General features: G+C 49.1%; 1 protein-coding gene across 1 annotated transcript; it reads left to right on the top strand.

Annotated features, from left to right (window-relative positions):
* Nucleotides 1-3,131: 3,131 nt before the first annotated feature.
* On the top strand, nt 3,132-24,790 carry STK25 (serine/threonine kinase 25). Its single transcript, XM_067302097.1, has 12 exons — nt 3,132-3,227; nt 4,847-4,972; nt 10,717-10,947; nt 12,645-12,701; nt 13,853-13,961; nt 15,140-15,297; nt 15,566-15,751; nt 15,967-16,112; nt 17,040-17,154; nt 17,447-17,518; nt 20,838-20,974; nt 22,542-24,790. The coding sequence occupies exons 2-12, from the start codon at nt 4,922-4,924 to the stop codon at nt 22,579-22,581; spliced, it is 1,302 nt and encodes a 433-aa protein (XP_067158198.1). The 5' UTR covers nt 3,132-3,227; nt 4,847-4,921; the 3' UTR covers nt 22,582-24,790.
* Nucleotides 24,791-26,136: the final 1,346 nt, after the last annotated feature.

The raw sequence follows: 26,136 nt of genomic DNA, 5'->3' as shown, positions 1-26,136 counted from the left end.
AAAAAGCTCTTTATAACTACTATTTACACCTGTCTCTGACCTTCGCATAAACATAATGGGGTGTAACAGTTAACTGGACAAAAGTTTGAAATGCCTCATTCAGGGTTTCTCTGTTAGCGAGAGAATTACAATTCTTTTTATAGAGAGAATGTTAAACAATTTAATTAACACTTTACACAGGGCAGTTAATTTCCTCTACCTACCCTTAAGTAGTACCAAGAGCCTCAGATGGAGAAAAACTGAAGCATATATTAGAAATGAATGAGCATTATGTCCAAGAAGCGTGCGTTCAGGTGCCAACCTCATGGCTCTAAACTGGGCAAAACATTATGCTTGGAAACCCTGCTTTGGGCAGAGGCTGATCTAGAGCTAAAAGCTCCAGGTGTCATTCTGAAATAAGGAAATGTGTCTGGAAGAGAAGACACTCACTCTAATGACCCTCCAGCTTTTAATCTAGTTTCTCTTTATTCCCAGTATGTACCCTTCTGCTTTTAGGAGTGCCAGAAAAGAAAAGAAAAAAAACCTAACAGGATCAGCTTTTCCCTTAAAAAAAATAATACTTTTTAGAAGTTATTTCTTCTCTGCAGTGAGAAGAAAACCCAACAACACATACAGAGGTCTTTAGTTTTTAGCCTTACTTCCCACAGCAACCAAGCATGTACAGCCATATAACACACAGATGGCAAACATCGCTTTCGTGACTAACTTCTTCGGGAGCAAGGTAATCTTCCATACTGTGACGGAGCCGGAAGAAACTGCCTGCTCACTTTTGCACTGATAGGGCTGGGGTGGGGGGGAAACCACAGTCTTATCCCAGAGTCCCTTTCTGATAGCCCTGCTTTCCTAGGGCCAGGTGAAAGCTTTAACCCTACATGGAAAACGATGCACCTTCTGTAGACCTGGTCCCTCCAACACGTAATTAACTCCCCACTGCCTTCCTTCAGGAGAAATATTTGCTCTCTTGCACTTGCCTGGGTGGCTTAACTTAGACCTCTCGGAGGCAGGGATTGGGGGGGTTTTTTTGTTTTTTTTTCTGTGGGAGTGCAGTTCCTAGCACAATAAGCACCAATAGCTTTTTGGGTGCTAAAGCAACAACTATATATATATATATAAATATATATATATATATATATAACTTGTAGTATGATTGTTCTGTAATCACCATTGCAAATGTTAAAAAATATATGAGCTATGTTCCCAGGCATACAGCATTGACCAAAAAGTAGGAAATTAATGGAAGAGGAAATTTTTGTTTTACTTCTGCTCCAGTTGATACATTGCTGAAAACCAAATGGAGGAGGTGATGGACACAAACATGCCGCTGATGGCCGCAGAGAAGTTAAGGAAGCCTGCTTCCCCAGAGACAGCACTTTGCTACTGAATGGTTTTGAGTACATTAGCAATCCTGTCCTCATACAAGAAAGTTACAGAAATAACTGTCTCACAATGAAGCCGTGATCTCTATCCCTACATGCCTCGCCAAAACCAGACTGATTAGCTATTGACCTGTAAAATGGCTTTTTCCAGACGGCAGCTGGACCACAGTTCTCACTCCAACTTTCCTGCTCATCCAAGTACCCTGTTGCTAAGAGGCAGAGACCCCACCGGTCCCAAATGGAAAGTCCAACCACACCAGCCTACACTTGAACACGCTTGTGGTCCTGCTTGAAAACTGCCAGCCAGCTTTTGCAGTTTCTTTTAAGATAGGCACTCAAGTGCTGATCACCCTTATTAAAGACTTACCCTAAATCAAGCCTACAAATCAAGTTACTTGCTGTTCCTCCTTGCAGTCATTAGCAGTGCGGTGTCACTGTTATCATGCTCCTGTACTGTACAGCACCGGGCCAGCCTAAGGTCTATGGGTGATGTTAGTGAGACAGCTTTTGGGCTCTGTCCAGACTTGCTGTGCTTATTTAACATAATAAACACTTTCATGAGGCATTTGCCACCTTGCCAAGAATGAGACTGCATGGATGAATTCATGAGTCTCCATGGCATAAGGTGAAGAACCAGGCCATCTGGGTGAAACACCAGCTGAGTCACACACTTGGGGACCCCTAACTTACCCTACCACATGGGTGGGGTGTGGGTGTGTGTTCACGTGCACACACGCAAAAACAAGTGCAGAAAGGGAATGTTTCACCCTTTCTCCTTGCTGCAGCAGAATGGGAGCAGAACTGCATTTTCCTTCCTTTCCCTAACTGCTGATTTTCTTTCTCACTTTAGGTGTTTCAGATCAAAGAAAGCTTCGATTCCCCTGTGTATTCCTTGCTACAGCTACTCGCAAAGCGGCGCAAATTAATCATCAGAGGAGCCAACTTCTGAGAAAAAGCTTTGCGCGCAGGCAGCCATGACAGAGGGAGAAATTTGTGCCTGTTTTGTTAAGCGGGAAAAAAAGTCGAGGCCAGTTTTAAAGGTGACTGGCAACGGAAAGTTTGGCAGCGGCCTGACGCGCTGCTCTGCTTCCTTAGGAAATATCCCTTCCCTCTGGTGTCCTGGAAGGAGGGCGAAGTTAAACCGTGCTCTGCTCGGGGCTGTCGGGAGAGCGGGGCTGATGACGAGGCCGAGGTGGGTTTCTTCCTTCCGAAGGTTAATCAGTCACTGAAGTTAAACGTGGAAGAAGCAGCAAGGCAAGCGCTGCCCCCGCGCAGGCCGCGGCCCCGCTCCCCACGCAGGCAGGCGCCCCGGGCGGCCGGGCCCGTCCCTGGCAGCGGGACGCCGCAGCCCCCGCCCCCCCCCGGGGCGCCGGAAACCCCGCCCGCCTCGCCGCGGGGGCCACCGGGATCGGTAGTCCCCGCCCCCATGGCGCGCCCGCGCCCGCCGCGCCTCAGGACTCTCCCTCCCAGAAGCCCTCGCGCTCACGCCCTCGCCCTCCCCCTCCCGCCTTGCCCTCGCCCGTTGCCTGCCTGGCCGTGTAGTCCGCAGGGGCGCCCCGCTGCTTGGCGGGCGGCCGCGCGGGAACTACGCCTCCCAGGAGGCAGCGCGGCGCCGCCACCTCCCCGCCTCCCCGCCCTTGCCTCCCCCGCCGCGCCGTGCTCCTGCGCCCGGCCCTCCCCCGCTCTCCCTCCCTTCGCCCGGTGCTCCCGCTGCGGCCGCTGCCGAGCTCCGTGTCCCTGGGCAGCCCCGCGGCGGCGGCGCGCGCGAGGCCCGGCATGGCGCCGCGGCGGCGGGGGCGCGCGCCGCGTGGGGACCGTAGGCCGTAGGGGCGGTGGCGGCGGGCTGCCCGGGTAGGTGCGGCGGGGGGCTGCGAGGGGGCCGAGCGGGGCTGCCCTGAGGAGGCCGCGCGCGGGGGGCTGCGCCGGGGGGCGCGGGGGCGGGGTGCCCCGAGGGGGGGTGCCCTGAGGGGGCTTGAGGGGGTTGAGGGGGCTGCGTTGGGGACACTGGGGCGGGGGTCCCCGAGGGGGCTGCGCTGGGGTGGGGGTGCCATGCTGGGGACACTGGGGTGGGGGTCCCCGAGGGGGCTGCGCTGGGGTGGGGGTGCCATGCTGGGGACACTGGGGTGGGGGTCCCCGAGGGGGCTGCGTTGGGGTGGGGGTGCCATGCTGGGGACACTGGGGTGGGGGTCCCCGAGGGGGCTGGGGTGGGCTGGGGGTGCCATGCTGGGGACACTGGGGTGGGGGTCCCCGAGGGGGCTGGGGTGGGCTGGGGGTGCCATGCTGGGGACACTGGGGTGGGGGTCCCCGAGGGGGCTGCGCTGGGGTGGGGGTGCCATGCTGGGGACACTGGGGTGGGGGTCCCCGAGGGGGCTGGGGTGGGCTGGGGGTTCCATGCTGGGGACACTGGGGTGGGGGTCCCCGAGGGGGCTGCGCTGGGGTGGGGGTGCCATGCTGGGGACACTGGGGTGGGGGTCCCCGAGGGGGCTGGGGTGGGCTGGGGGTGCCATGCTGGGGACACTGGGGTGGGGGTCCCCGAGGGGGCTGCGTTGGGGTGGGGGTGCCATGCTGGGAACACTGGGGTAGGGGTCCCCGAGGGGGCTGTGTTGGATTGGGGGTTCCATGCTGGGGACACTGGGGTGGGGTCCCCGAGGTGGCTGTGTTGGGTTGGGGGTTCCATGCTGGGGACACTGGGGTGGGGGTCCCCGAGGGGGCTGGGGTGGGCTGGGGGTGCCATGCTGGGGACACTGGGGTGGGGTCCCCGAGGGGGCTGCATTGGGTTGGGGGTGCCATGCTGGGGACACTGGGGTGGGGGTCCCCGAGGGGGCTGCACTGGGGTGGGGGTGCCATGCTGGGGACACTGGGGCGGGGGTCCCCAAGGGGGCTGCGTTGGGGTGGGCCGTGCGGGGCCGTGCTGCGTTGGGGTTGTTCAGTTGCTGGGATGGAGGGACGCCCTGTGGAAAGCATCGCTGAGGAGCACGGAGTTGCGTGTTGGGTCTGGGGGGTGCTCGGGGCCGATGTGGGGTTTGGGGTACCCTGAGGAGGGGCAGGAGGTGTCCTGGGGAGCTTAGCTTGGCAAATGGATGCACTGGGGTAAATGGTGCCTCAGTGGAGCGTGCGTTGAGGGGATTACAGGGGAGTGCTAGGACGGAAGGGGTATGTGAGGACAGTTGGGTGGACTGTGCTGCGGATATATCCTGGGAGCTGTGGTGAGGCAATGGCAGGGAAGAGGGTGCTTGAAGCTGTGGCAGTGTCTGTCGTTCAAGGGAGGTTCCTTGATCTGTCTGGAAGGCACGGCTGGGGAAAAATTGTGGGGTTTGCTGATGCAAGGAGGGGCTGGCACACTTTGAACGGATTGATGAGGTGCAAGGAGAACTGCAGACTGAGGAGATAAAGATGAAGGTAGTTTTCGGGAGAATAAGCCAGACTCTGGGAACCTTGAGTTAGAGCTGTTGTGTTCTTGCTTGTCCCAGTTGACCAGTGGATGAGAAAGCACCGCCTGCCCGCTGTGCTACAGCAACCCAACCGCCCTGATTTTGCAGAAGCGGATGTCTGACCATCCTGTAGGCATGGCTCACTTGAGGGAATTTGCCAGCCAGGTAAGTGAGGATTAAAGACTCGTTTTAAACTCTTGCATCGAGAGCAAACATGACGCTCCCAGCAAATAACTTTTTGCCACTGTTTCTCTCTTGCACGTGTCTCATTGCTCCTATTAGCTGATTGATCTCCTGTACAGAGAGGGGATTCTTGTCCCAGTGCAGTGCTCCTCTCTGAGGGTAACTTTGCTCCTCTTAGGGGGAGAGGAATCATTGTCTCTCTGAGTGTTTTTTAGGAGAGCTAGGCCAGAAATGGGATCAGAAAAGCTATGTGTACAGACTGAGGCAGACATGTTGTATTAGAAGCGTTCACAGTAGTAACCTGGGAAAAATAGTGCCTGTAACCTTAATGCCTGAGGGGTAGCAAAATCTGGTGCTGAACATGTATCTCTTCTGAGAGAGGTGTCAGCCCCAGTGGATGTGGTTAACTCCTGTTGTTGTGAGGACATTTTCCTAAGAGGACATGGAAGGATGATGTCATGACTTGGGACTCAGAACTGAACCACATTAACAGTGTTGACTTGAGCCTCGTTTCTTCTGAAATTGGTTGTGGAATGCGTTTGATTATTGGCAGATGTCAATACTGAATATAGATTTTTAAACCATGTTTTATGAGAATTTTGGCATTTTTCTGTTCTGTTCCCAGATGTAGAATTAAACACTAAAAGCTTTAGTGGTTTGAGATGATGCTTTCTCCAAGCCTTTTCAGTATAAAATTGATTGATTTGCAGTGCATCTTGGTTTGCATGCTGTCTTTCATATAAACTGTTTCCCCAAACAGTTGTGGAATTAAATGCAAATATAGAGCCTGAATGAGTCATAATACAGGGAGAGAAATGAAAGGAATAGGCGAGGACGCTGTCTAGTTAGGGCTGGAAAAATTTGAAGTGGCTGAGTTCAGTAGCTACAGAGAAGGTTCCTCTTAAGCTTGTAGATAAGTAGGTAGGAGAGTAGAGCTGAAAGAAGCCGATAAAACCAAGGAAGATAATTGTGAATAGAGTAGTAGGGAGTTAGTAAAATTGTTTGTGGATGGATTTATGTAAATACCAACAAGCTGTCAGTTTAGTTGCAATGAGCTTTTTATATACAGCGTTCACTGATAAGCTTATCAGAGCTCCAGGGCTCTAACCTCTTAACTTATTACATAAATATCATGCATTCTCAGATTCTATCATACCATGACTCTCCATCTGGTCCTGGAATAGGAAAGCAGTCTCTGTTGTCCACTCCTTGGATCTCTTCAGGAATCCTGGATGAGACCTTGTAATCTGTGCAGTTGAGGCTTGCTGGAGGGCAGTAGGAATTGTGCTGAAGTTCTGCTCACCTAAATTTAGAGAACAGTGGGGAGGTACTGTGAAAATCAAGAGACTATAGGACTTGGATTGGGATGTCAGAGGCTTGGCTTAGCTTGGATTCCCAGCTCTGCTGACATGCTGGATTACCTTGGGCAAGTCACTAAGCTGCTTTACCTTCGTGCTTCCATTTCCCTGCCTAGGTTGTTTAGGCCTTCTTTTTTTTGACTGCCCTTTGCTGTGTATATACAGCACAGTGGGCCTCCGGTCTTTGTTGGGAGCTCTATCCACTAGAAGATGTATTTGCTTTGCAGGATTTAAAGCTGTGAGCTGAGCTCTGATTCCAGTTTTGCTGCTCCTTATGTGACCTAGAGAAAGTCTCTCAAGTTCTCTGACTCAGTAATGTTTCGCTGCCTTGAAGCAAAAGAATACTATCTGTGAAGCAGTTTCGCAGTCTCAGGCAAATGATTATATTTGTATTTCAAAGTGTTGCTTGCTACAGAAACTTAGCTCCTTAGCTATACTCTAGAAGTTCAAAACTGTCTCGGATTCAGCCGCTGAAAAGAGTTGTGTACTAATTTCATATGGACAGGGAAGCTTTCAAATGTTTCCAGGTACAAAGCTGATTTCCCCAAAGAGAACATAGCGCTGCTGCAAACATCTCAGTGGCCCAAAGGTTAGTATGTAGGATGCAACGTGCAGAAATGCTGGATGGGAAGTTGGGAAGCAGAGGAGGGAATGAAGGAAAGGAGGTCAGTAGCTGAAGTCCATTAAAACCAACTTCCTCCTTCAGCTGTGTGCGTCAGAGGAAAATGATGTTGATTTGCTTGGCTGCTTGGAAAGTTCTGTAGTCAGAAGTAACACTAAACGCTGTAGTTTCATATAAATCTTTGGAGACTGTCAAGCTCCAAGTCAGCTGTAATTCTTAAAGTAATGTGGCCCAGACAGACTTGACATCCAGACTTTTGCCATACAAAACAGTGCCTACGATCCTGACCTGCCCCAGACTAAGAAACTCTCCTTTCCAAATGGGTATAAGCACCTCTCGGTGTTTTATGCCGCAGATGCAGGTGTGACTCTTGCTCACAATGCTGAATGCAACTCTTCCAAGAGTAAGCTGGAACAAAGCCAGAAACGGCCCAGAGAAAAGATCTTGAGGTGGTTCAAAGGGCATTTGTTTCTGTTGCCAACATATAGCTTATCTTTCCAAGTAGTAGCTTTGAAATGAGGGTGGGGACTTTCCCTTCTTTGAAAGCTTGAGGGTGTCATGTCACCGACTGCCTGTCTCTGCAGCTGGAGGTAGTCGAGCTGCCAAGCCCACTCTCTCCCCATGGAGCAGCTGGTGTTGCTGCCAGGCTTGGCTCATAACACGCTGCGATTCTTAATTCCTGATGTCTGCGGTTGCTCCGTTTTAAAACACGATGCCATCAGTCATGGTGGCAAACACCCACACACCTGTCATGAGAGAGCATCCTTCTCTCCTGTTCTGCTGCTGGGAGGTTAGATGCAGGAGGGGAGCAGTGGAGCGTTACTTAGCAGCCTGTCCTCTCCCTCCTCATATTTGTTCTCTCCCCTTCCTGCACGTACAACCAAGATAGTGGGGTTTTTGTGCTCTCCCACCAAAGCTTGTTCATGCCTGACTCTGAGCCATCTCTAGTGCCAGACTGCCCTCAAAGGGGAGAATCACCATGAGGCCTTTTGCTCCAGAACTGCTGGGTAATTGCCAGTCAGTCAAGCCAAAAGGTACGATGAGGTGAACATCCTTAAAGGCTTTATGAGTTGTAGGACAGGGGGCAGCAGCAGGTCAGCTAGCCTTTCTGTCTGTGGTCTGGAGCTCCATTTTGCAGCCCTGGTGGACTCTGTGAGCGTGGAAGGAAATGGAAAGATCCCAGGCTGGTAAGCTCTTGCAGAGCTGCCAGGTGCTAATGAGTTTATTTAGGCTGGCAAGCTCACTTATGCAGGTGTGAAGCATTTCATCTGGAGTCTATTACTTTCTCCTAATGAAGTTTGTCCGATCTGTTTGGGGCTGTGCAACTCCAAAATGTGGATTTGGAGCCGGGGCAATTCTTTGACAATAAGAGTGGCACTGAGATCACTTGCTATTCAGAAAAGGGACAGATCCTGCTTTTTACACTCCTCAGCGCACTGTTCAGCAGGTGCAAATTTATTGGGGTGGGGGAGAACTGGGCTACACAGAACATGTTATTTTCTTCCCCTGCCCTTCCCCACATTAATACCCCTGAGTGTGGCGGTGTGCTTCTGCTCTTCTGATGGAGCTGTGCACTTGCAGAGCTGGCATATTCCTGACATGATTGGATCTGTTCTGCTGCCTGATTGAGTGCTAAGGGTTGTAAACCCACAGATGTGAACATTTGCTCATCCGTGGTGAGTTACAGCGTGGCAGCTCAAACAGGAGCTGTTTTTAATAGACGAGAGCTTCTGAACAGGTATCCTGTGGATCAGCATAATTTTATCAATCTAGCTTGTCGTGGAAGGTCAGGATTGCTCCCACCAAAATGCCACCTGGTAATGTCTTCTGCGGTGCCCACAATGTGTGGTTTCCTTTCCTTGCTGAGCCAGGTGCTTCAGGGAGATGGTCCTTCCTCTCTTCCTTCTCCCTGATGCGTGGAGTAGCTGGTGGTGTAGTGAGTGGCATTTCTGCAGTGCAGTGGGTCACTATGCAAGGAAATGTCTGGGCCACCCTGCTGTAAGTTGGTCCAGAGATGGAAACTGCTCTTGGCCTTTTGCGAGTCTGGATCAGCCAGAGGGTTGTTCTCTGCTGCAGTCGTCGTTCTCATGTTGTCTCCTGGCATTTCTCAAGTTCAAATCTTCTTCCTTCCCTTCCCCCACTCCAGTCCCTGCTGTGTCTCCAGTTCTTTCCATCTCTGCGTTTCCCCTTCAGTCCGTTTCCAGCATGTTTGTTCAATGTAGAGCCTGTTTGGGTGTTGCCATGGACGCACAGGGATATTTGGTTATCCTTCTGTATCTTGGATTGGCATGCACGTGGAAATCCTCTTGAGTGAGCCGAGTGTAAAGCTCGTCCTTGCCTCGGCCTGGCTTACCCCATTTAGCCATGCGTTGGACACAGAAGGCAAACAGCCAGTAATGACTGCTTGGCTTAATCATTAAGCAGCACCTAATGCTGCTCAGTGATGGCCTGCTGCTAAAACCTGGTGTTAGATGGAAAAATGCAGCAGCCCTGTTCTCAGATAAAATCTCTGCTCAGCTCAAGGTCCTTGCAAGGGAGCGGTCCCTTTGGGTGACGTGTCTGAGGTGAGACTGAGAAGCTCTGGGTGTGGAAAACTCCCTGTAACAGCTTGGCCACTTCCTGTAGATCAGACCACGTTTTCCAGATTTTTTTTTTCTTTTAACTAATTTTTAAGAAAGGCAGAAATTCTAATCACGAAAAGCCTTTTAATAGCATGAAGCAGAGCAGGACCTCTGGGTCTGCAGCTGGGCAGGATGAAATGGCGTCAGAAAATGATTCTGGCTTCTTCCCTTTCTCTTCCACATTCCTCTTAAGAAAGTGTTAATTTTGAAGCCTGACTACTGTTAGAGAGTCATTATTTCTCAGATGATCGCCACGTTAGCAGCTTCCCAGTTGGTGTGCTTTATCTAATGAGGGTAATGTTACTTGCTTTTGCATCTGGCTGTGCCAATCAGAGAAGCTGTTCCAGAAGAGCAAGTCTGTAGATGGAGTGTCCGTTCAGCACTTCTGTCTCCCCTGGGACAGTCGGGTATCTGGGCTTCTTGCTGCTGACCTTCTGAAAGACGGGAGGCTCCATGTGCAAACATCTGAAGAGCGCTGGGCTGGATGCAGCCTGGAAATCAGGCTGCAGAAGAGCAGACTGTAAATTTGGATTGGTGTTTATGTTACTGGAGTATTTCATGCTCTGAATAAGTAAGGAAGAGAGCAAATGTACCACACTAAAATCTTTACAGGCAGAAGAGGAGACTGGGGAAACAACCCTGTGAAGGTATGGTGGCCTCTTCCTTGCTCACTCTGCTGTTTAAAAGGCAGCTGGTTTGTGGACACTTTGCCTGCCTTTCTGTTCAAGTGTGAAGAAGTGCTTGCTAATCAAGCTGCTTTGGCATTAGTTTGGTGCCCGCAATTGTGCTCCAGATCAAATCTGTCCTGTCCCAAAAGAACCGACCCTTTCTTTAGGGATGCTTGTTGACATCCTGCTTCCCAGTATCTCTCCCCTTCCTCCCCCACCAAGGTCTGTAGGGACAGAAAGCCAGTGTAAAAGATTTCTTCAGTTCTTCTCACCTTGGGTATGCTCTATGCATTTCAGCATGGGAAGACCATTTAGGATATATGAAGTTCAGGTGGATTAAAAACAGAGTAGAAACATAGAGGGGGAGTTGAGATGAAAATGATGACGTCTGGGTATGCATGATGCTCTGTAAGCTGTTATGTGACTTACAGATTTTCTTCTCTGCCTTCTGGTTTAGCACTCTAGGGTGGACCCTGAGGAGCTGTTCACTAAGCTGGAGCGGATCGGCAAAGGATCGTTTGGTGAAGTGTATAAAGGGATAGACAACCGCACCAAGGAGGTGGTTGCCATCAAGATCATTGATCTGGAGGAGGCCGAGGATGAAATTGAGGACATTCAGCAGGAGATTACAGTGCTCAGCCAGTGTGATAGTCCCTACATCACCCGATACTATGGCTCCTACCTGAAGGTAGGAGACACTGCTGAGGGGCAAAGCCGTGGCAGTTCCCTTGCCAGCAGTTTGGGGGTGGGGCAGGGCTCTGTATGGATGCTGCAGCAGATAGTGGGGAAAGGTACCCAATCTATAAGGTTTGCTATGGCAGCAAGAACAGTAATGGCTTTGCCCCCCCCATTTGTGTGGTTTTAATATGAGACAGCTTTAACACGCTTGCAAAGCACGTGGAAATGAGGTGTTCAGCACAATGTGGTCCCAAGAGCAGGGCAGTTTGGATAGAAAATCTTCCATTGAAAAGACAGGCCCCTGCCCAGTTTGACCCTTCTTGAAAGGAAGTTTGTGGAATGCTTTTTGGAAATACTGTGGTTTTAAGGTGGCATCACTGATGGCTTTATGTCTCTGGGAGGATCTAGATTGTCTCTGGGAAGAAGAGGACCTTGAAGCTGTATTTTTGATCTTGTGGTTGTGTGATGCTAGTTCTTTTCTCCCGGATATAACCTGTCACCAGTTACTTTTGGGAGCCTGGCACATGGAGATCTTTTTTGCTAGGAAGGCGGAGTAGGCTGTTCTCAGGGGAAAGGCTCCTATCTCTGGTTTCTAGTGGGAGCTCTGAGCACACCCTAGCAGAGCCCAGCTTTCCCAGAGCTCCTCAGCATGAAATACTGCTGCCCAAAAGCTGAGCTGCCCTCTATGCAGTGCTGTTCATGTTGTCTCTGCCTTGGAGAGGCTGCCAGACAGCTGGTTATTTCCAGCGGATGGCTTGAAGCATCTAAGCCCGTTTCACTTCCACTGCAGGCTAGGCTGAAGGAGGGTGCAGGGCTGCACCTGCAAACGCCTGCCAAGGACTGGAGCCCTCTTGCACTAATCCCTGCCTTGCAGGGGAGCAGGAGCCAGGGAAGAACGTATTGAGGGGTTGAAGAAACAATAAAAAGAGGGTCAGAGTCTTTAGAGGAGTGCTGGGACAAATGAGGTGGCATCTCTTCCACTGAGAACAGGGTTGGGAATCCTTAATGGAGGCCATTAGTGGTGATCAGAAGCAGCATCTGCATGCCCGCTGCTGGAGGTGTACGTAACATTGGGTCTGGAGCAAAGCAATTCTTAGGCTTTGGGGATCCTGATGATTCCTCACATATTTTTCAAAGGCCTTTCAAAATGCATTTTCTCAGCCTTCTAATGAAAACATCAAGAAAGCTGTGGTTTCATGGACCGGCTGCATATCTCTTATCAGGACTTTGTGAACCTCAGCCTGGGAATCCCTTTGGGGAGTAGGAGAGTGTTTTGCTGATCTTCCTTTCAAGTTGGCAGCCCTGTTACTGAGATCAAAGGCTGAAAAGCTCCCGTCATCCCTGGTGTTGACAAGCTGGAGATGTGCTAGATGGCTTGGAGTGATGTTGCACAGCTCTAACCTGTGAATATGCTTATCTCTGTGGGCTGTGTAGTCTGGTGCCTGTAGTGGCACTAAGCTTGCTCAGATAAAACTGGAAACTGAGAGAAATGTAGTGGGACAGGTCCCCTGTTGCGATGCTGTGTCAGCATCAAGACAGCCAGCCAGGAGCTCTGTCCTTAAGCCTCTGAGAGCTGTAGGGTGCAGCACCTCTCTGATCTGTCTTGTACAAAGCCACTCATGCATCTTGCTGCCTTTGGGGTGCGGTTTAACTTTTCTGCCTGCTTTTATTTTTGCCTTTGCTCTTAACTTGGGTTCTTGCTTGCAGGGCACTAAACTGTGGATAATCATGGAGTACCTGGGAGGAGGTTCAGCCCTGGATTTGGTAAGTACTTGGTAAGCTCTGGTCCCCGAAAAATGTGGGCTGGAGCCTTGATCTGTGAAATGTCCGTAAGCTAGACGCTCATTTGCCACATGCCGTCTTTCTGACAGCCCTGCTGTCGGAAGGGAAGGCAGTGCAGGACAGACATGCTGCTTATTTGTATGCCAGGACGGAGGAAATGTTTGCACTGAGCTCGGCTGTCAGAGCTCTCTTGTCCAGTGTGCTCGGCTGCTTTACAAGAGAAAGCCAGGGAACTGCAATGTGACAACGGCCAGTTGTTTTTGAGCAGTGCAAATCCCTGTCTCGCCTAACCAAAGATCTGTCCCCCTAAAGAGTTTGCAGTGTTGCTTGGTCCCTTTGTAGCACTGAGTTCAGCAGGGCCCTGGTCTGTGACCAAGGTTTTCAAGTGCTTGTCTAACAAGCTACATCAGATTTTAAGGGAACACAAATGCAAAATGAACAAAGTTTATTTGGCAAAGTTCTGCTGTGCTCTATTCTTTAGCATGGAGTGTGCTTTTCTCGTTGGGACAATAAAGCATGTTTTTCCAGAGCAGTAACCAAGGGCCTGTAGTGAAAACTGCTGAGCCTGCACTGACTTAGAGGAAGGGTGTAGTAGGGGCCTGTCATCAGCAGAAGTCATCTCGGTGTCAGGGCCTCAATTACTGCACTGAGAAGGCTGGACTTGTTTAGAGTAGAACTGATTAAAAGGAGAAAAGCTTTGATACTAATACCCTGTTACTCCACAGCCAGAGGGTAGAAGCTCTCTCCGGGCTGTTGTGGTAGCTGAAATTCAGCTTTTGGACGCTAGCAAAGAGGCTTGAGCAGGAGAAACTAAGAAGTTCTGTTTGCCAATATATTTCCAGGCCGAAGCAAGAGACAAGCTGCTGTTGGTGGGGCATGGTTTATGTTGTGGGTGGCAGGGAGGGTACAGGAAGCCTTTAATAAACGAAAATCCCCCAGAGTTTTTCCATTTAAAGATGCCAGGTGCAAAGCCCAGTGTTCTGCTTGCAGAGTGACATGTGCACCAGCCTGGTGCAGCAGGTGCTTCCTGCAGTGTCTGACGTGCTTGGCAAAGGTTTCCATGTAACAAACAGAGAGGCTGGGAAATCTAAGGCGTCAGTCACCCTTCAAGTCAACTTTTTGCCCTTTTTCAGCTAAAGCCTGGACCTCTGGAAGAGACTTACATAGCTACTATCCTGAGGGAAATTCTAAAGGGCTTGGACTATCTGCACTCTGAGAGGAAGATCCACAGGGACATCAAAGGTAAGAGTGGAGAGCTCAGCCCTTTTTCTTGTAAGGGATGTTCCAAACATGGCTTGAAGTATTATACAGGAATAGCCTGAACGGTTTCAAAGGCTGTTTTTCCTGTAATGCATTGGGTTGCTTGCTTCTGAATCTGAAACTGTTCATTTTATTGCAACCCCTGTTTTTGATGGTTTTAGTCTGGGTTATGGGTAGCAGTAAGGATTTATAGCTTTTCTTTGGCATTTGTAGTTTGACTAGATAGAGGGATAGAGCAAAGGAGTTAGTAGATGGTGCCCTCAAACATCTGCTGACTCTCCTTGGCTATGCCTGGACATTTGCTTTAGTGTGCTGGACCTTAAGACTGGTTAGACACAACTCGCCTACAACTTATTCTGACTGTGAGCTGTCCGCCTACAGGGTTTACAGTCCTAGAAAATCAGGGCAGCTCATGTCATCTTGTCCTACTAATGATTTTTATAGCTACTGGCCCTGTGCAGTGCAAAGAGACCTGGTCCCTGCCTCCCAAAGAGCAGTCTCGCTCCGAGCAAAATGAAACGGAGGGAAGCGGGAGGACAGTGCTGTGAAGACGTGGCCAGTGTTGGATACTGACTGCTCTGCGGGAGGTGATGTGAACAAGCAGAGCAAAGAGACTTCACGCAGGGAGATATGTAGAAAGGAGTCTGTTGAGGATGTGTGACTGCACGAAAAACTTCTAGTGCTAGCTGTGCAGGACTGTTGACTGGCAGCACTCTGTGGAAACGCTGACTGTTTCCAGGTAGTGTGTCTCTCAGGATGAAAAGTCCTGTAAAAATAAGTCTGAGCAATGCTGCTCTCTTAAGCCAAGTTAGCAGGAACCAGTACAAGACCAGGACTTCTGAGCTCTTTAGAAAGGTCTGCTGTTTAATCTGTACTGAATGCTGCTCTAAAAGAAATCAAGACCTTTTGAGGTATCTTGGGTTGAAATCCTCTCTCTTCTTGTGAAGTGACCAGAAATTCACTTCACAGCTAGTCCTGTCTGGTCTGTGGTACCCAACAGAGGTCAGAGCATGGGAATGAATCTGAAGCTGGAAATCCAAGCTAAGGATTTTCATGGAGTAAAAGAGGATGTCACAGTGAGGTCCTTTCTCAGGGTTCAGTTCCATATGGGTTGCAGATGGTTCAGAAACCAGTGGACTTACACCCATTTGTGTGAACAGCTGCCAACGTACTGCTTTCGGAACAAGGAGATGTGAAACTGGCTGACTTTGGAGTGGCTGGACAGTTGACAGACACCCAAATCAAGAGAAACACCTTTGTTGGGACTCCGTTCTGGATGGCACCAGAGGTCATCAAACAGTCTGCTTATGACTTCAAGGTGAGCTGGGAGCAGGAGAAGGGTAGTTACTTGATACTACTATAAATTATATAGTGCTAGGATTAATACAGAGGTTGGAGATGCTTGTTGCAAGAATGATACTTCCCTATTATGGTTCAGGGTCTGCAGGGAAATTTGTCTATTAGACCTAAAACACCCTGTCTGATTTTATGTAATAGGCTCTTCAGCTATATAAAATTTTGTGCTTTCATGTTGCAGAATTGCTCCTTGCCGTCCTCTGCAGTCACTGTTCTTGCTCCTCTCTCAGGCAGATATCTGGTCCCTTGGAATTACAGCCATTGAACTAGCAAAGGGAGAGCCCCCGAATTCTGACTTGCATCCTATGAGGGTTCTCTTCCTGATCCCCAAAAATAACCCTCCGACACTTGAGGGACACCACAGCAAGCCCTTCAAGGAGTTTGTGGAAGCCTGCCTCAATAAGGATCCTAGATTTGTGAGTATTGCCGTCCACCTCTGAATTTGGGTAGCATATTTCAGAGGCCAAAGATTCCTTAGCAGAAAGACCTCTTGGTGCAAGGCTGCTGGAGAGCAAGCAGTACTGCGTTTGCAGAATGGAAGGGCAAACCCGGCAAGAATTAAAGGCAGTGCACTTGTGTGTTTAGTACACAGACAGTGCCATATGTAGCATGCTTTCCTTATTTGCTCCAGAGGCCGACAGCTAAAGAGTTGCTAAAGCACAAGTTCATCACACGCTACACCAAGAAAACCTCATTCCTAATGGAGCTGATTGACCGATTCAAGCGCTGGAAGTCAGAGGGCCATGGAGAGGATTCCAGTTCTGGTGATTCTGACATGTATGTACATATGTTGCATGGAGGGGTGCCCCGCTGCACTCTGCACCCTGCGTAGCTTGCTGCAAGCAGTTTAGGTCCTTTTCCCCAACTGGGTGGGAAATCTTATGTCAGGACGGGGAGACCTGTGAGCATCTGCTTGTGAGAGTAAAGGACTGATGCCTGAAGAAATAGCTTGTTACCTCCTGTTCAGTGGGACCTGGAACTCTATTCTAGTCTCCCCTGTGGAGTCTCTTTCAGTGTGAGGAATCAAAAATACCGATAAGAAACATCCAGTCTGTGCATCACTAATAAAACAAGGCCCTTATTGCCTGCATTTTATGCACATTCAGTGTAATGCGTTGCCTTCCCTAGAGCTACAGGCTCTAGTAACAGTTGTGTACGTGGGTTCGTGTACATTCGTGTGTAGAGAGCTTCACTACTGATGTGGAGGATAATGAGACTATGAAACTCAGGTGAGGAAAAGGCACTTCTGTTACTGTTTGTTGCCGGGCTAGTATGACAGAGCTTTGCTTTATCTATAGTGGCGGAGACTCAAGTGGCAAATGACTCTGGGAGGTTGGCCTGGAACACCTTATATAAGCCTGACTCCTGAAACTGTGCGCTTGGGATCTTGAAATTCTCATAATTTTAACCAGCAGTTGAAATGACACTCAAGCTGGTTGGAGTGGAAAGTATTGTCCTTGGTAGCCATAGTGACTCGGGAATGTGATCTAGTTCTTGGCTCAGATCTGCGTGGTGCTTCATATGGGCTCTAGAGACTAGAATGGTTTTTCTCTAGGACTTTTTTCTGGGGTAGGGAAGGGCCTGGAGCCCTGTGGTGGTATGCTGATCATGTGAGGGAGAGCTTATGAATATGGGAATGCATGGGTAAAACATCCAGTGTGTGGAGCTGCTGCTTTGCCTTGACCTCCCCCTTTGTGTTTCCAGTGATGGAGACACAGAAGATGGAGACCAGGGTCCAATCTGGACGTTCCCACCAACTATTCGCCCCAACTCCTTGGGCAAACTGCACAAAGGAATGGCTCTTCATGGTTCCCAGAAGGTCAGTTTGTCATCTGTTCCTTCAAAAATAGACTGAACTAACACAAGCTGGAGGGTCTTGGGATAGCTACCAGTCACTCATGTTCTATCTAAAATTGACTTTAGTCTGGTATCGAGCTAGTGCCCCAGAATTGCCTCTTCCACATCCGTGGGGTACTGCAAGCTGTGGCTTTCCTGAGACCTGGTTGAGGGCGCTGTGATCGAGGTGCTGTGAAATTATCAAAAGTTTAGCATTTCATGTGTCTTGGGAGCCTTTGCCTGTGCTTGTAACTCCTTTGTGTGTTACTTTCTAGCCTACTGAGCCCATCAAGAGGCAACCACGGTCACAGTGTCTCTCCACACTTGTTCACCCAGTCTTTGGGGAGGTGAGTAGGACCTTCTTGCTGTCTGCAGTGGTTGGAGATGAAGAGGGACCTGGCATGGCTTTGCAAATGGGAAGGATTCTGAGAAGGGACTTGGGGCGAGGTACCTAGTAGGGTTAAGGGGCTGTAAAGCACTTGTGTCTCTGTTCAGAAGTCTATGCAGTATGATCAGAAAGTGAATATGCTCCTGGAGCTCCCTCTCCAAATCGCTTGTGTTCCTGGAAGCATAGTGTTGCTGTGTTGTCTTCAGGCGAGGACGAGATACAGGAATACCTGCTTCTTATCTGTGCCTTAGGCTTGCTAATGCCTGGGCGACACTGGACTTCCACTGTCCCTGGACTTGCCTGTCGCTGTGCGTGCTCCCTGCTCTGATGCCTTCTGCAGCTCCTCCCTGCCATACACAGCAACCCGCAGCAGAGTCGCTGAGGAGAAATCTTTCTTGATGTACATGGGTTAGATCTGCAGTTGGCTTTCACAATTACTAGGCCATCTTTTTGATTTATAGATGTCTGCTATTGCTAGCATGCCATGGCTAAAAAACTAGCTACATATGACCTGTAGAAAGTAGATGGAGAAAACAGGCTTGGAAAATCCAGCCTGTTTCCCTGCCTTGTATTCTGGGTGGGGATGAGGAGTTAATTTTAAAAACTACCATTATTAGTCAGCCTGGTGGCATTTTAAGGGAGGAGAAGATGACAACTGCAAGAGGCTATAGGCTTTGGTTGCTGTTTCCAGCAGGAGAGTAGGAAAGGAGGTACCGCTTGGGAAGAAGCAGCTTACGCAGGTGCTGTGTGTCAGGATCCTCTGTGCTTTTCCTTAGGGTGCTGGGTCACAGAGACCCTTTCTCTGGTCCTGATGGGTTGCTCTGCTCAGGATCCTGATGCTGCTCCAGGGGAGGCCAACCACAGGCCTGTGCTTCTTCAAGATAGTCTCTGGACTTAAACTCTTCTCTTGGGTCTAATGCTATATGGAAGGAGGATTTACTGCTCAGTGTTGACAGCAGAAGTCATTCTGAAAAGCAGACATTTGATGCTCTTTAGACAAGATTGCTTTGGAAATTGAGAATTTAACTAACTGGCCTCTTCTGTGCTCCACTGGACTTGAGGTCTGGAGGCCAGTGCATGCAGGCAGGTCTCATAGACCTAGACCTATGAGATAAAGATGGATAAGGGTATTGCTAGTTCCTGATGCAGACAATCCGTTCATGCTGCATGACCGCTGACTTCTGGACTTTGGCCCTTTCTGGTTAGGAGCCTTCTGGGGAGAGGATGCTCAGAGCTGTGGGCCTGTTAAGCCAATGAGTGCGTCTTTGGGCTGCTTCTTAGCAACCTTGCTGTGCCAATTCTAGGCATGAAGAGATGTTTGTGGGGGGGCCTTTCATTTCTGCTAGCTTGACTCACCTGCCCCAAATTTGCTGACCCTTCTTTCCTTTGATTAGAGTTCCCTGCTGACTCTGCTGACCCCACTCCCATGGTCAGGTGCAGAGGAGGTTCTGAGCAGTTACGGAAATAACCTGTGCTTCTGAGCAGATTAGCAGGGGTTTGGAGAACATTTTCCTCCACATCCTGCAGGAAAGCTACCTCGCTGCTTGTTGCGCATGTTTTTCTTTCCAGTTCCAGAGTTTCCTATCAGCAGCAGGCTTTCTCCTTGCTGTTGCATTAGGGGCTCTTGAATGTGCCAAGTTTTGATCACCACTTTCCATAAGAGGGCTGGAGCTGGGCTTTATGAACTGAGGTCTTAGTGAGATGCTGTTTACAGTCTTTTATATGCCTTCCCTGCATGTGCGTTATTGGATGTTAATATTGCAAATGACCCATGCTGGAGTACAGGTGTGGGCAACTATGCAGCTCTGGAAACCTGTCTGTTAAAGGAGAGGCTCTGGGTAAGGTATTTGGACCTGTAGGACTAAGCAGTGAATAAAAGCCAACCCTTAAGGCTTTGTACAGTATCCAGTGAATCCTGCTAACCTCCAGAAAGCTCCTCCACAGTAGAAAGCAGCAGGATGACACAGACTGCTCACATCACAGGCTATTGGGCAAACTAAAGGTTGGTGGCTTGGCATCAAAGGATGGAGGTAAACTAGCAGCTTGTAGAACAGACCCCATGTCTCTTCTTGCTTCCATGAGGCAGGCAGTCTGTGATCAGGTAGAGCTCAAAGCAAATCCTTGGCCTTGGTGTCACGACTATTTTTGGCCTGAGCAATCTGCGTCCTCGGTGTAGTTGAGTCGCCCTTCATCCCTCCTGCCACTTCTGAAGGAGCAGAGAAGCGTGTGAGCTGCTTACGCAGCTGAGGCTTTGTGCTAGCGAGCAATAACCCTGCTGAAGAGGCAGCAGCGCAGGGACGGTTCCAGCTGGGGATCAGCATTCGCATTGTCCCGCATCCTGCCGCGGCAGAGAAGGTGAATTCAACAACACGAAGTCTGATCCTGGGATTGCAGACAAAGACCTGCGAGGCTTGTGTAAAGCCCCTTAATCGGTCTAGCCTAATGGGAGCTTAATTGAACTGGACAGCGGTTAGCTGGCAGACATTGCTTGTTCAGCAGAAGGCTTTGCTTTTCGTGCAGCTCGCTGCTTAATGGTGTATGCTAAGGAAGGAGCTGCTCGAGCGAAGGAGGTGGGGAAATGTAAGCAGACCCGCAGTTGCGGAGGCCCGGTCAGAGCACGCTAACAACGAGAGGTGCAAAGAGGCTTTTCATCTAGGTCTGATGCTGCGCTCAGAGGTCTGGGTGTGTGGGCTTCGTTCCCCTTTTCCACCTGGGGAAAGCTCCCTCTTGGGGATGACACTGTGGTAGAGAGTCTGTAGTGTGGCAGCAGCCTCCCTCTGCCTTCAAGCAACTCAAACTTCTTATTTTTATTTTTTTTTGTGGCTGCTAAAAGTGGCGGTAACGCAATGCCAGTATTATATTTTCTGCCCTACCGGTCTGGAAACCTGTGATGTGTGCGTAAGGGTGCTAAGCTATTCTTAGCAACAGCGATGACTGTACTGGTTCAGATACAGCTGCAGTAGAGCTCTTTGTTCTGTAGCTACGTCTGGGTTTTCAGGGCTGTTGATCCATTACCATCACTTAGGTTGTCTGAGAGTATTTCAGAGCCTCTTTATTAAGGACTCTAATTGTTAATTAGTACCCAGAGAAAGCCTGAAATCCAGACACTGGACTTCCATCTTCCCAACCTACAAAAAGAGCCCTGATTTTTATGTTTTTAGGAAGAGTGTGGTTGCCCTCCTGCATACTTGGGGTATTACTCGATCTCCGTGCTGCACTGCATGGCTGGTGCTTTCTGCAGTGAGGTGAGGAGCTAATGCGGTGTTTCTGGGTTGCAGCTTAAAGACAAGCACAAGCAGACTGGAGGCAACGTGGGAGCTATGGAGGAGCTGGAAAATGCCTTCAGCTTGGCTGAGGAGTCCTGCCCAGGCATCTCTGACAAACTGATAGCACACATGGTGGAGCGGGTACAAAGGTGAGTGTCCCCCACATTGTGAGCTGGGGTGGAGCTGGCAGTGAACTGAACCGTTGCCGTACTGCCTAGCTATGTTAAAGGTTGGTACTGAGCAGTCAGAACACCCAAAATATGAATACTGACGACAGCTGATCTAATAGTCCTTAAGTCACTTCTTCTAACTGCCTTTCATGTAACAGAAGCAGTTCTTCCTGCCCTGGGAAGCCCTTTCTTACACTAAACAGGTTTCTATAGCGTAGGGGAATGTTACAGAGCACAGAAAGATGCTGCTACCTACCTTCACTTTACATATGACATCCTGGTTGTCCCATTACCCGGGTAGCGGACACTCAGCAAAATGTTGCTGAGATCACTTCTGGACTAGAGAGTATCTGTTTCAGTGCGAGGAATGTGCTTTAAAGCACCACTTGCAACCAGTTGCTTTGCTTACCCAGGATCAGGTAGCAGGTACTTAATAATAAATCAGTGAAGGAGTATAGTCCAGTATAATGAAGTTCTCTGCTGCTTAACAGGTACTACATCAAACTTGGCTCCGCTACTGGCACCAAGTGAAATCTGTGTAGTGTAGATAGCAATGTCAGATCCTGCTCACAAGTTTATCAGACTTTATTTAACACTAATTCAGCTTCATCCCCATCACGGCTCTTAGCAGGCCATCCTGAATCTTCCCCTTTCCTCAGCAGTCAAGAAACCTTACTTCCAGCCTCCTGACCAGCGAGGGGCCAAATGTTAAGTGTTCTGCTGTTTATATGACCAAAGGAGCCGTTCTATCCTCCAGCTGCTAATGTAAATACAACTCAATCTTTACTCCCTTGAACCAGGGCTTTCGAAGCATCTATTTTTGATGACTGATGGCTTAGTTTGTGGCTCGTAGCTAAAGTGGCAACCTGATGCTGTCAAGCAAAAAGAAACCTTAGATATTAAGGGCAAAAAATACTGGCCATCCTTAATGACTTAGTAGCAGAAGGCCTCAAAGCTTTCAAGCAAATTTGCCATGGGTCTCTTTAGATCCCTGATGTAATAATCACTCAGAGCAGGAAAGGGAACGTTCCTGTCTGAGCTGGCTGCCTGACAGAGGTCGCAGAACTTGTGCTGGTGACTCCTGCAAAGGTTTTTATCCTCTAGCTGAGTGAGAGATACTCGCACGGATATGCTTTGGGTGACTCTCTGGATGACTGCAGCACAGCTGTTTCAATGAGTATCATTTGTTGCTAGCAGCTTAGAAATGGCAGTACCGGAAAATGCATAAGCACAAGGGACTGACACCGTTCTTTGGAGGTTTGTTTCTTGCTGTAGAACGTTAATGCTCAAAACTTCTTGTTAGCCTGTCCTAAACTTGCATTTAAAGGTGTGGAGGAAAAAAAAAAGCCACCTTCTCAGCTGGTTTTCCTTCCAGAGACTTACAACTTCATCTAGAAAACGGAGAGTTGGGATAGGGGAGAACACATGCAGACTTGCCCCTTCATCAGCAGGCGCACTGGTCGGTACAGCGCGTGTAGGCAGTCTTTCAGGGTGAGGACTCAGATGGATAGCAGCGACCAGTTCCACTCGTTCTTCTTTCTTGCAGGTTTTCACACAGTCGGAACCACCTGACTTCTGCCCGCTGACACCTACGTTCCCTGCTGCTGTTTTGAGGGGGGAGAAGGATTTTTTTCCAGCTTCATAAGAACTACATAAGAACCCAGACCACCATCTACTGTTGGATGTAACATTGTGTTACGGACTCCAGGACATTTCAGAGCCTTCATATACACGTGTTTCCATGATAACCCAGGGTGGGGTTTGCAATGCAAGTACAATTTAGACCTTTTGCAGAGCCCAAGATGGGCGGTCTAATTGTTTTTACAATGTACTCAATGCAGTTTTTAATTGTTTCCCTATGGATGTATCCATTTTGGCTTGGTTTGATTCACAGCTTATTATAGGTAAATGCCTGGCTGCTGGAAAAGAGGGAGAGTCTCTTCTATTCAGATACGTTTCAAAGGCAAGTCTGATGGGTTTAGCCTTCTGCCCATTCCAAAGAAGTGTTTGTGAGCAGTAATGGGCAAGTGAGGTATGTCTGCAAGCTCTCCACGCACTACAGCCTCTGGGAAAGTTAGAGCAGCGCTCTAATTGTTCGAGAGGATTGTTTCAACTCCTTCACACACTAGTAAAGAAAAGCTTTCAACTACAGCAGCAGTTAAGCTAAAATGTGCAGCTTACTGCTGGTCTCTCCTAGCTTGACATTTCACAGGAGGATGGGTTTGCTGACTGTGCTTCCTTTTTTGGCTTTGGGACATCATTTTGCATTAGGCCTTGGTTCATCTAATTCAGGCTACAGCAAAGTTTGCCTTGGGCCAGTACAGAGGGGCAAGGCAAAGCGGTCGTGTTCTGGTTTGAAAGGGCTGGGGAGCGGAGAGGGTTCCTTTCCTTGTTGCTTTCTGCAGCTGAAGTGGCCAGATATGTGGCTTTTGGCAGCCCTGGTCTCTAAGCTGAGTAGCCATCCTGCTGTGTTTGCTCAAATGTTGCAGAAGGGGTTAAAAAAAGGGGTTTTGGGGGGGGGGAGGGACTAAGACAACCAAAGGCACTGACAGGGCTTCAGTTCTTCAAAAGGCAATTCTATATTTCAGAGGGTTTTGAGGCAAAAAAACCCACCCTGTCCTCTACAGGAAGATAAAAATTAGCTGGCAGACAGCAGTGGTGTCCATGTGTTGCGGTTTGGGTAGCAAAACCACGCTGGGCCCCCATCAGCTTCCTCTCAACTTTCCCCTACTGGCTCTTCTCAGAGTTTGGGAGCTAAACTCACTGAAGCCAGGGCTTTGCTCCAGTTGACAAGGTGCGTTGTTGCTTGCTAGCAGAGAGATTAAAGCATCTACTGATGTATTGCCTGCTTAAGGTATTCCAGTGGAGCCGTCCCAACTAGCTTTGCTTTCTGTATAGTACTAGTTTCTCAAGCAAGTCTTTAATTCAGGTTAATGTACAGATCTTAAATCTATACTTTAAAGGTCTAGAAAAACAGCTGTAGGATCATAACTTCTGACAGCGAGTTGCTTAGAGAACTCTCTAACTGTAAAGACATTACCATTAAGTCAGCAAGATTTTAGACACCCAGAGCCTTCTGGCTGGGTGTTTGTGAATGATGTGGCTCGCCCGAAAGCCGCTGAGAACAAAAGCGAGAGCTGTTCAGCATTTTTTTTAAAAGATAGATAGGCCACTTTGTTAGTGAACAAGGTTTGACTTGTGTTTTTTTCTTCTTTTTGGTACTTTGATTCAGACCTGGCTCAGAGGGAGCGTATGGCCCCCCATCCCAGCGTACTACGTTCACTTTAGCTTATGCCTACCCTTTCCCCTTCCTCTGTGCTGTATAAATACAGGCTCAGCAAACACGCTGGACTCGTCCGGCAGAGAACGGGTGCTGGTGGTTCGTCTGGCTAGGGATCAGTGGCGGAGTGGTGTGTCTCCAGGTCGTGTGAGCTATCAGAGCCTGTATTTGTATGAAAAAACAGAACAACCCCCCTTTTTTTCCCCCCCCCTCAGGAGGAGAAGTTAGCACAGAGGTAGGACACCTACCCAGGCGGAAGGCAGAGGCTGCAGTCTAGCAGAAAGGCAGCTGAAAGGTTCCTGCTGCTTTTTAAAGTTGTTGTTCATGACGGTAGCAAACTGTGTCAATAAGGTACCTTGTATTATTATTATTCTTCACATGCACTGCAGTGTAACGAGTAAAGTTTTTAAAGGAAACAATGCCCACAACCTTCCTTCAGTATTCAGAGCAACAGTGGTTTTAGTTTTTAAAACATTGAAAGGGAACTGCCACTTTCAATAAAGTAACAAATCAAACGCGGTTTGTGGAGCTCGTTCTTACTAGGGAAATACTATTTGCTCAAGCTGCGGTTTCTTTGCCTTCTGCTTGGTCTTCCCTGATGCTGGTGCTGGGTTTCTGAAGCAGCCGTGTGACAGCGTTCTGCTGTGCGGTGCCTGGCAGCTCTAAAAAAATGGTGGTCCCCTAAAACTGCAGGCGGCCAGGTGTCGTCTCCTGGAAAAAACAGCTCCGCGCTATGCAGGATGCTGCCGAGGCCTGCTCCGAAAAGGAGGGAATGATGTTAGGCAGCAATTTTTTTGACTGCTTGAAGGAACCCTCCCTGCCACGAGGGAGGGAGAGGCTGGGGAGCGCGAGACTCGGAGCTGCAGTTGTCTCTTTGCGCGAGGAGGGAATTCAGTGGAAGGTGTGTTACGTTAATCCTTCGTGCAGAAACGCGCTGCTGTTAAGCTAGGCTTGCGCTGTCTCCCAAAGTGCCGCTCTGTTTAACAGTGTGGTTTTTGCTGGATTCCTTTTTAAAGATCTGTGGGATTCAGACTTAAGTTCCATCTTGACAGCTGACAACCGGATACCTCTGCCTTCCTCTCCATTACAGGAGAGACATCTAGGAGATTCCATTTCAAGTGAGTGTTTAAAACCGGGTGTATGACGTGTTTCTGCCTAGCCAAGGACTAAAAAATGAGGCTTACGGTTAGTTCTTTGATCAAGCTGTGCAGTAGTTTGTCAGCTGCTTTTCCTTGGAAACAAGCAAACAAAAAGGTGGGGGGCAGAGATTGACCAAAGTACTTTTGAATGTGCTTTTTTGGAATTTTTTTTTAAATGATGCGTGCTTGCACTCACCTTTGCCCAACATACTGTTGACAGAATAGCAGGGAAAAATGCTAGTGCTTATCAGGAAATACAGCTTTTTTTAAAATGAAATGAGTATATTAAGCGAGGTGGTCTCAAGCGCATGGGTTCATCTCTCCCTTAGTTTGTGTTCTGGTAGCAAGAAATAATTGATGATTACGGACCACTTGTATTCTGTTCTTTCCTAGTGCTTTTGTTAAGGTAATCGCTAGTGATGGTAGCAAAGACGGAACATAATCCTGCACAGTTCTGACAAAGGAAAAATCTTGACCTACTAAACTATAATGTGGGATTTCAGAGAAGAACTGATACGCCATTGAAATCTTCCTCAGTTTGAAAGCTTGCCAGGGCGAGAGGTAAGCAGTTTTGCCAGCAGTAGTGAAGCCTCTGGCTTATAGTCCGTGTTCCTGCACCTTAAGCGCATGCGCATTTGCGCTTTATTTTCTCTACCAGAGAAAGAAATTTTGCTGCCTTCTGTTGTTCTTGGGTTTTGGTCCGCTGGCACCAGAGGTTCCCG

This window comes from Apteryx mantelli, chromosome 9 (genome assembly GCF_036417845.1).
Source record: "Apteryx mantelli isolate bAptMan1 chromosome 9, bAptMan1.hap1, whole genome shotgun sequence".
NCBI lineage: Eukaryota > Metazoa > Chordata > Aves > Apterygiformes > Apterygidae > Apteryx > Apteryx mantelli.
Note: the sequence above shows the minus strand (reverse complement) of the source record. Positions and strands in the feature narration are given on the sequence as shown.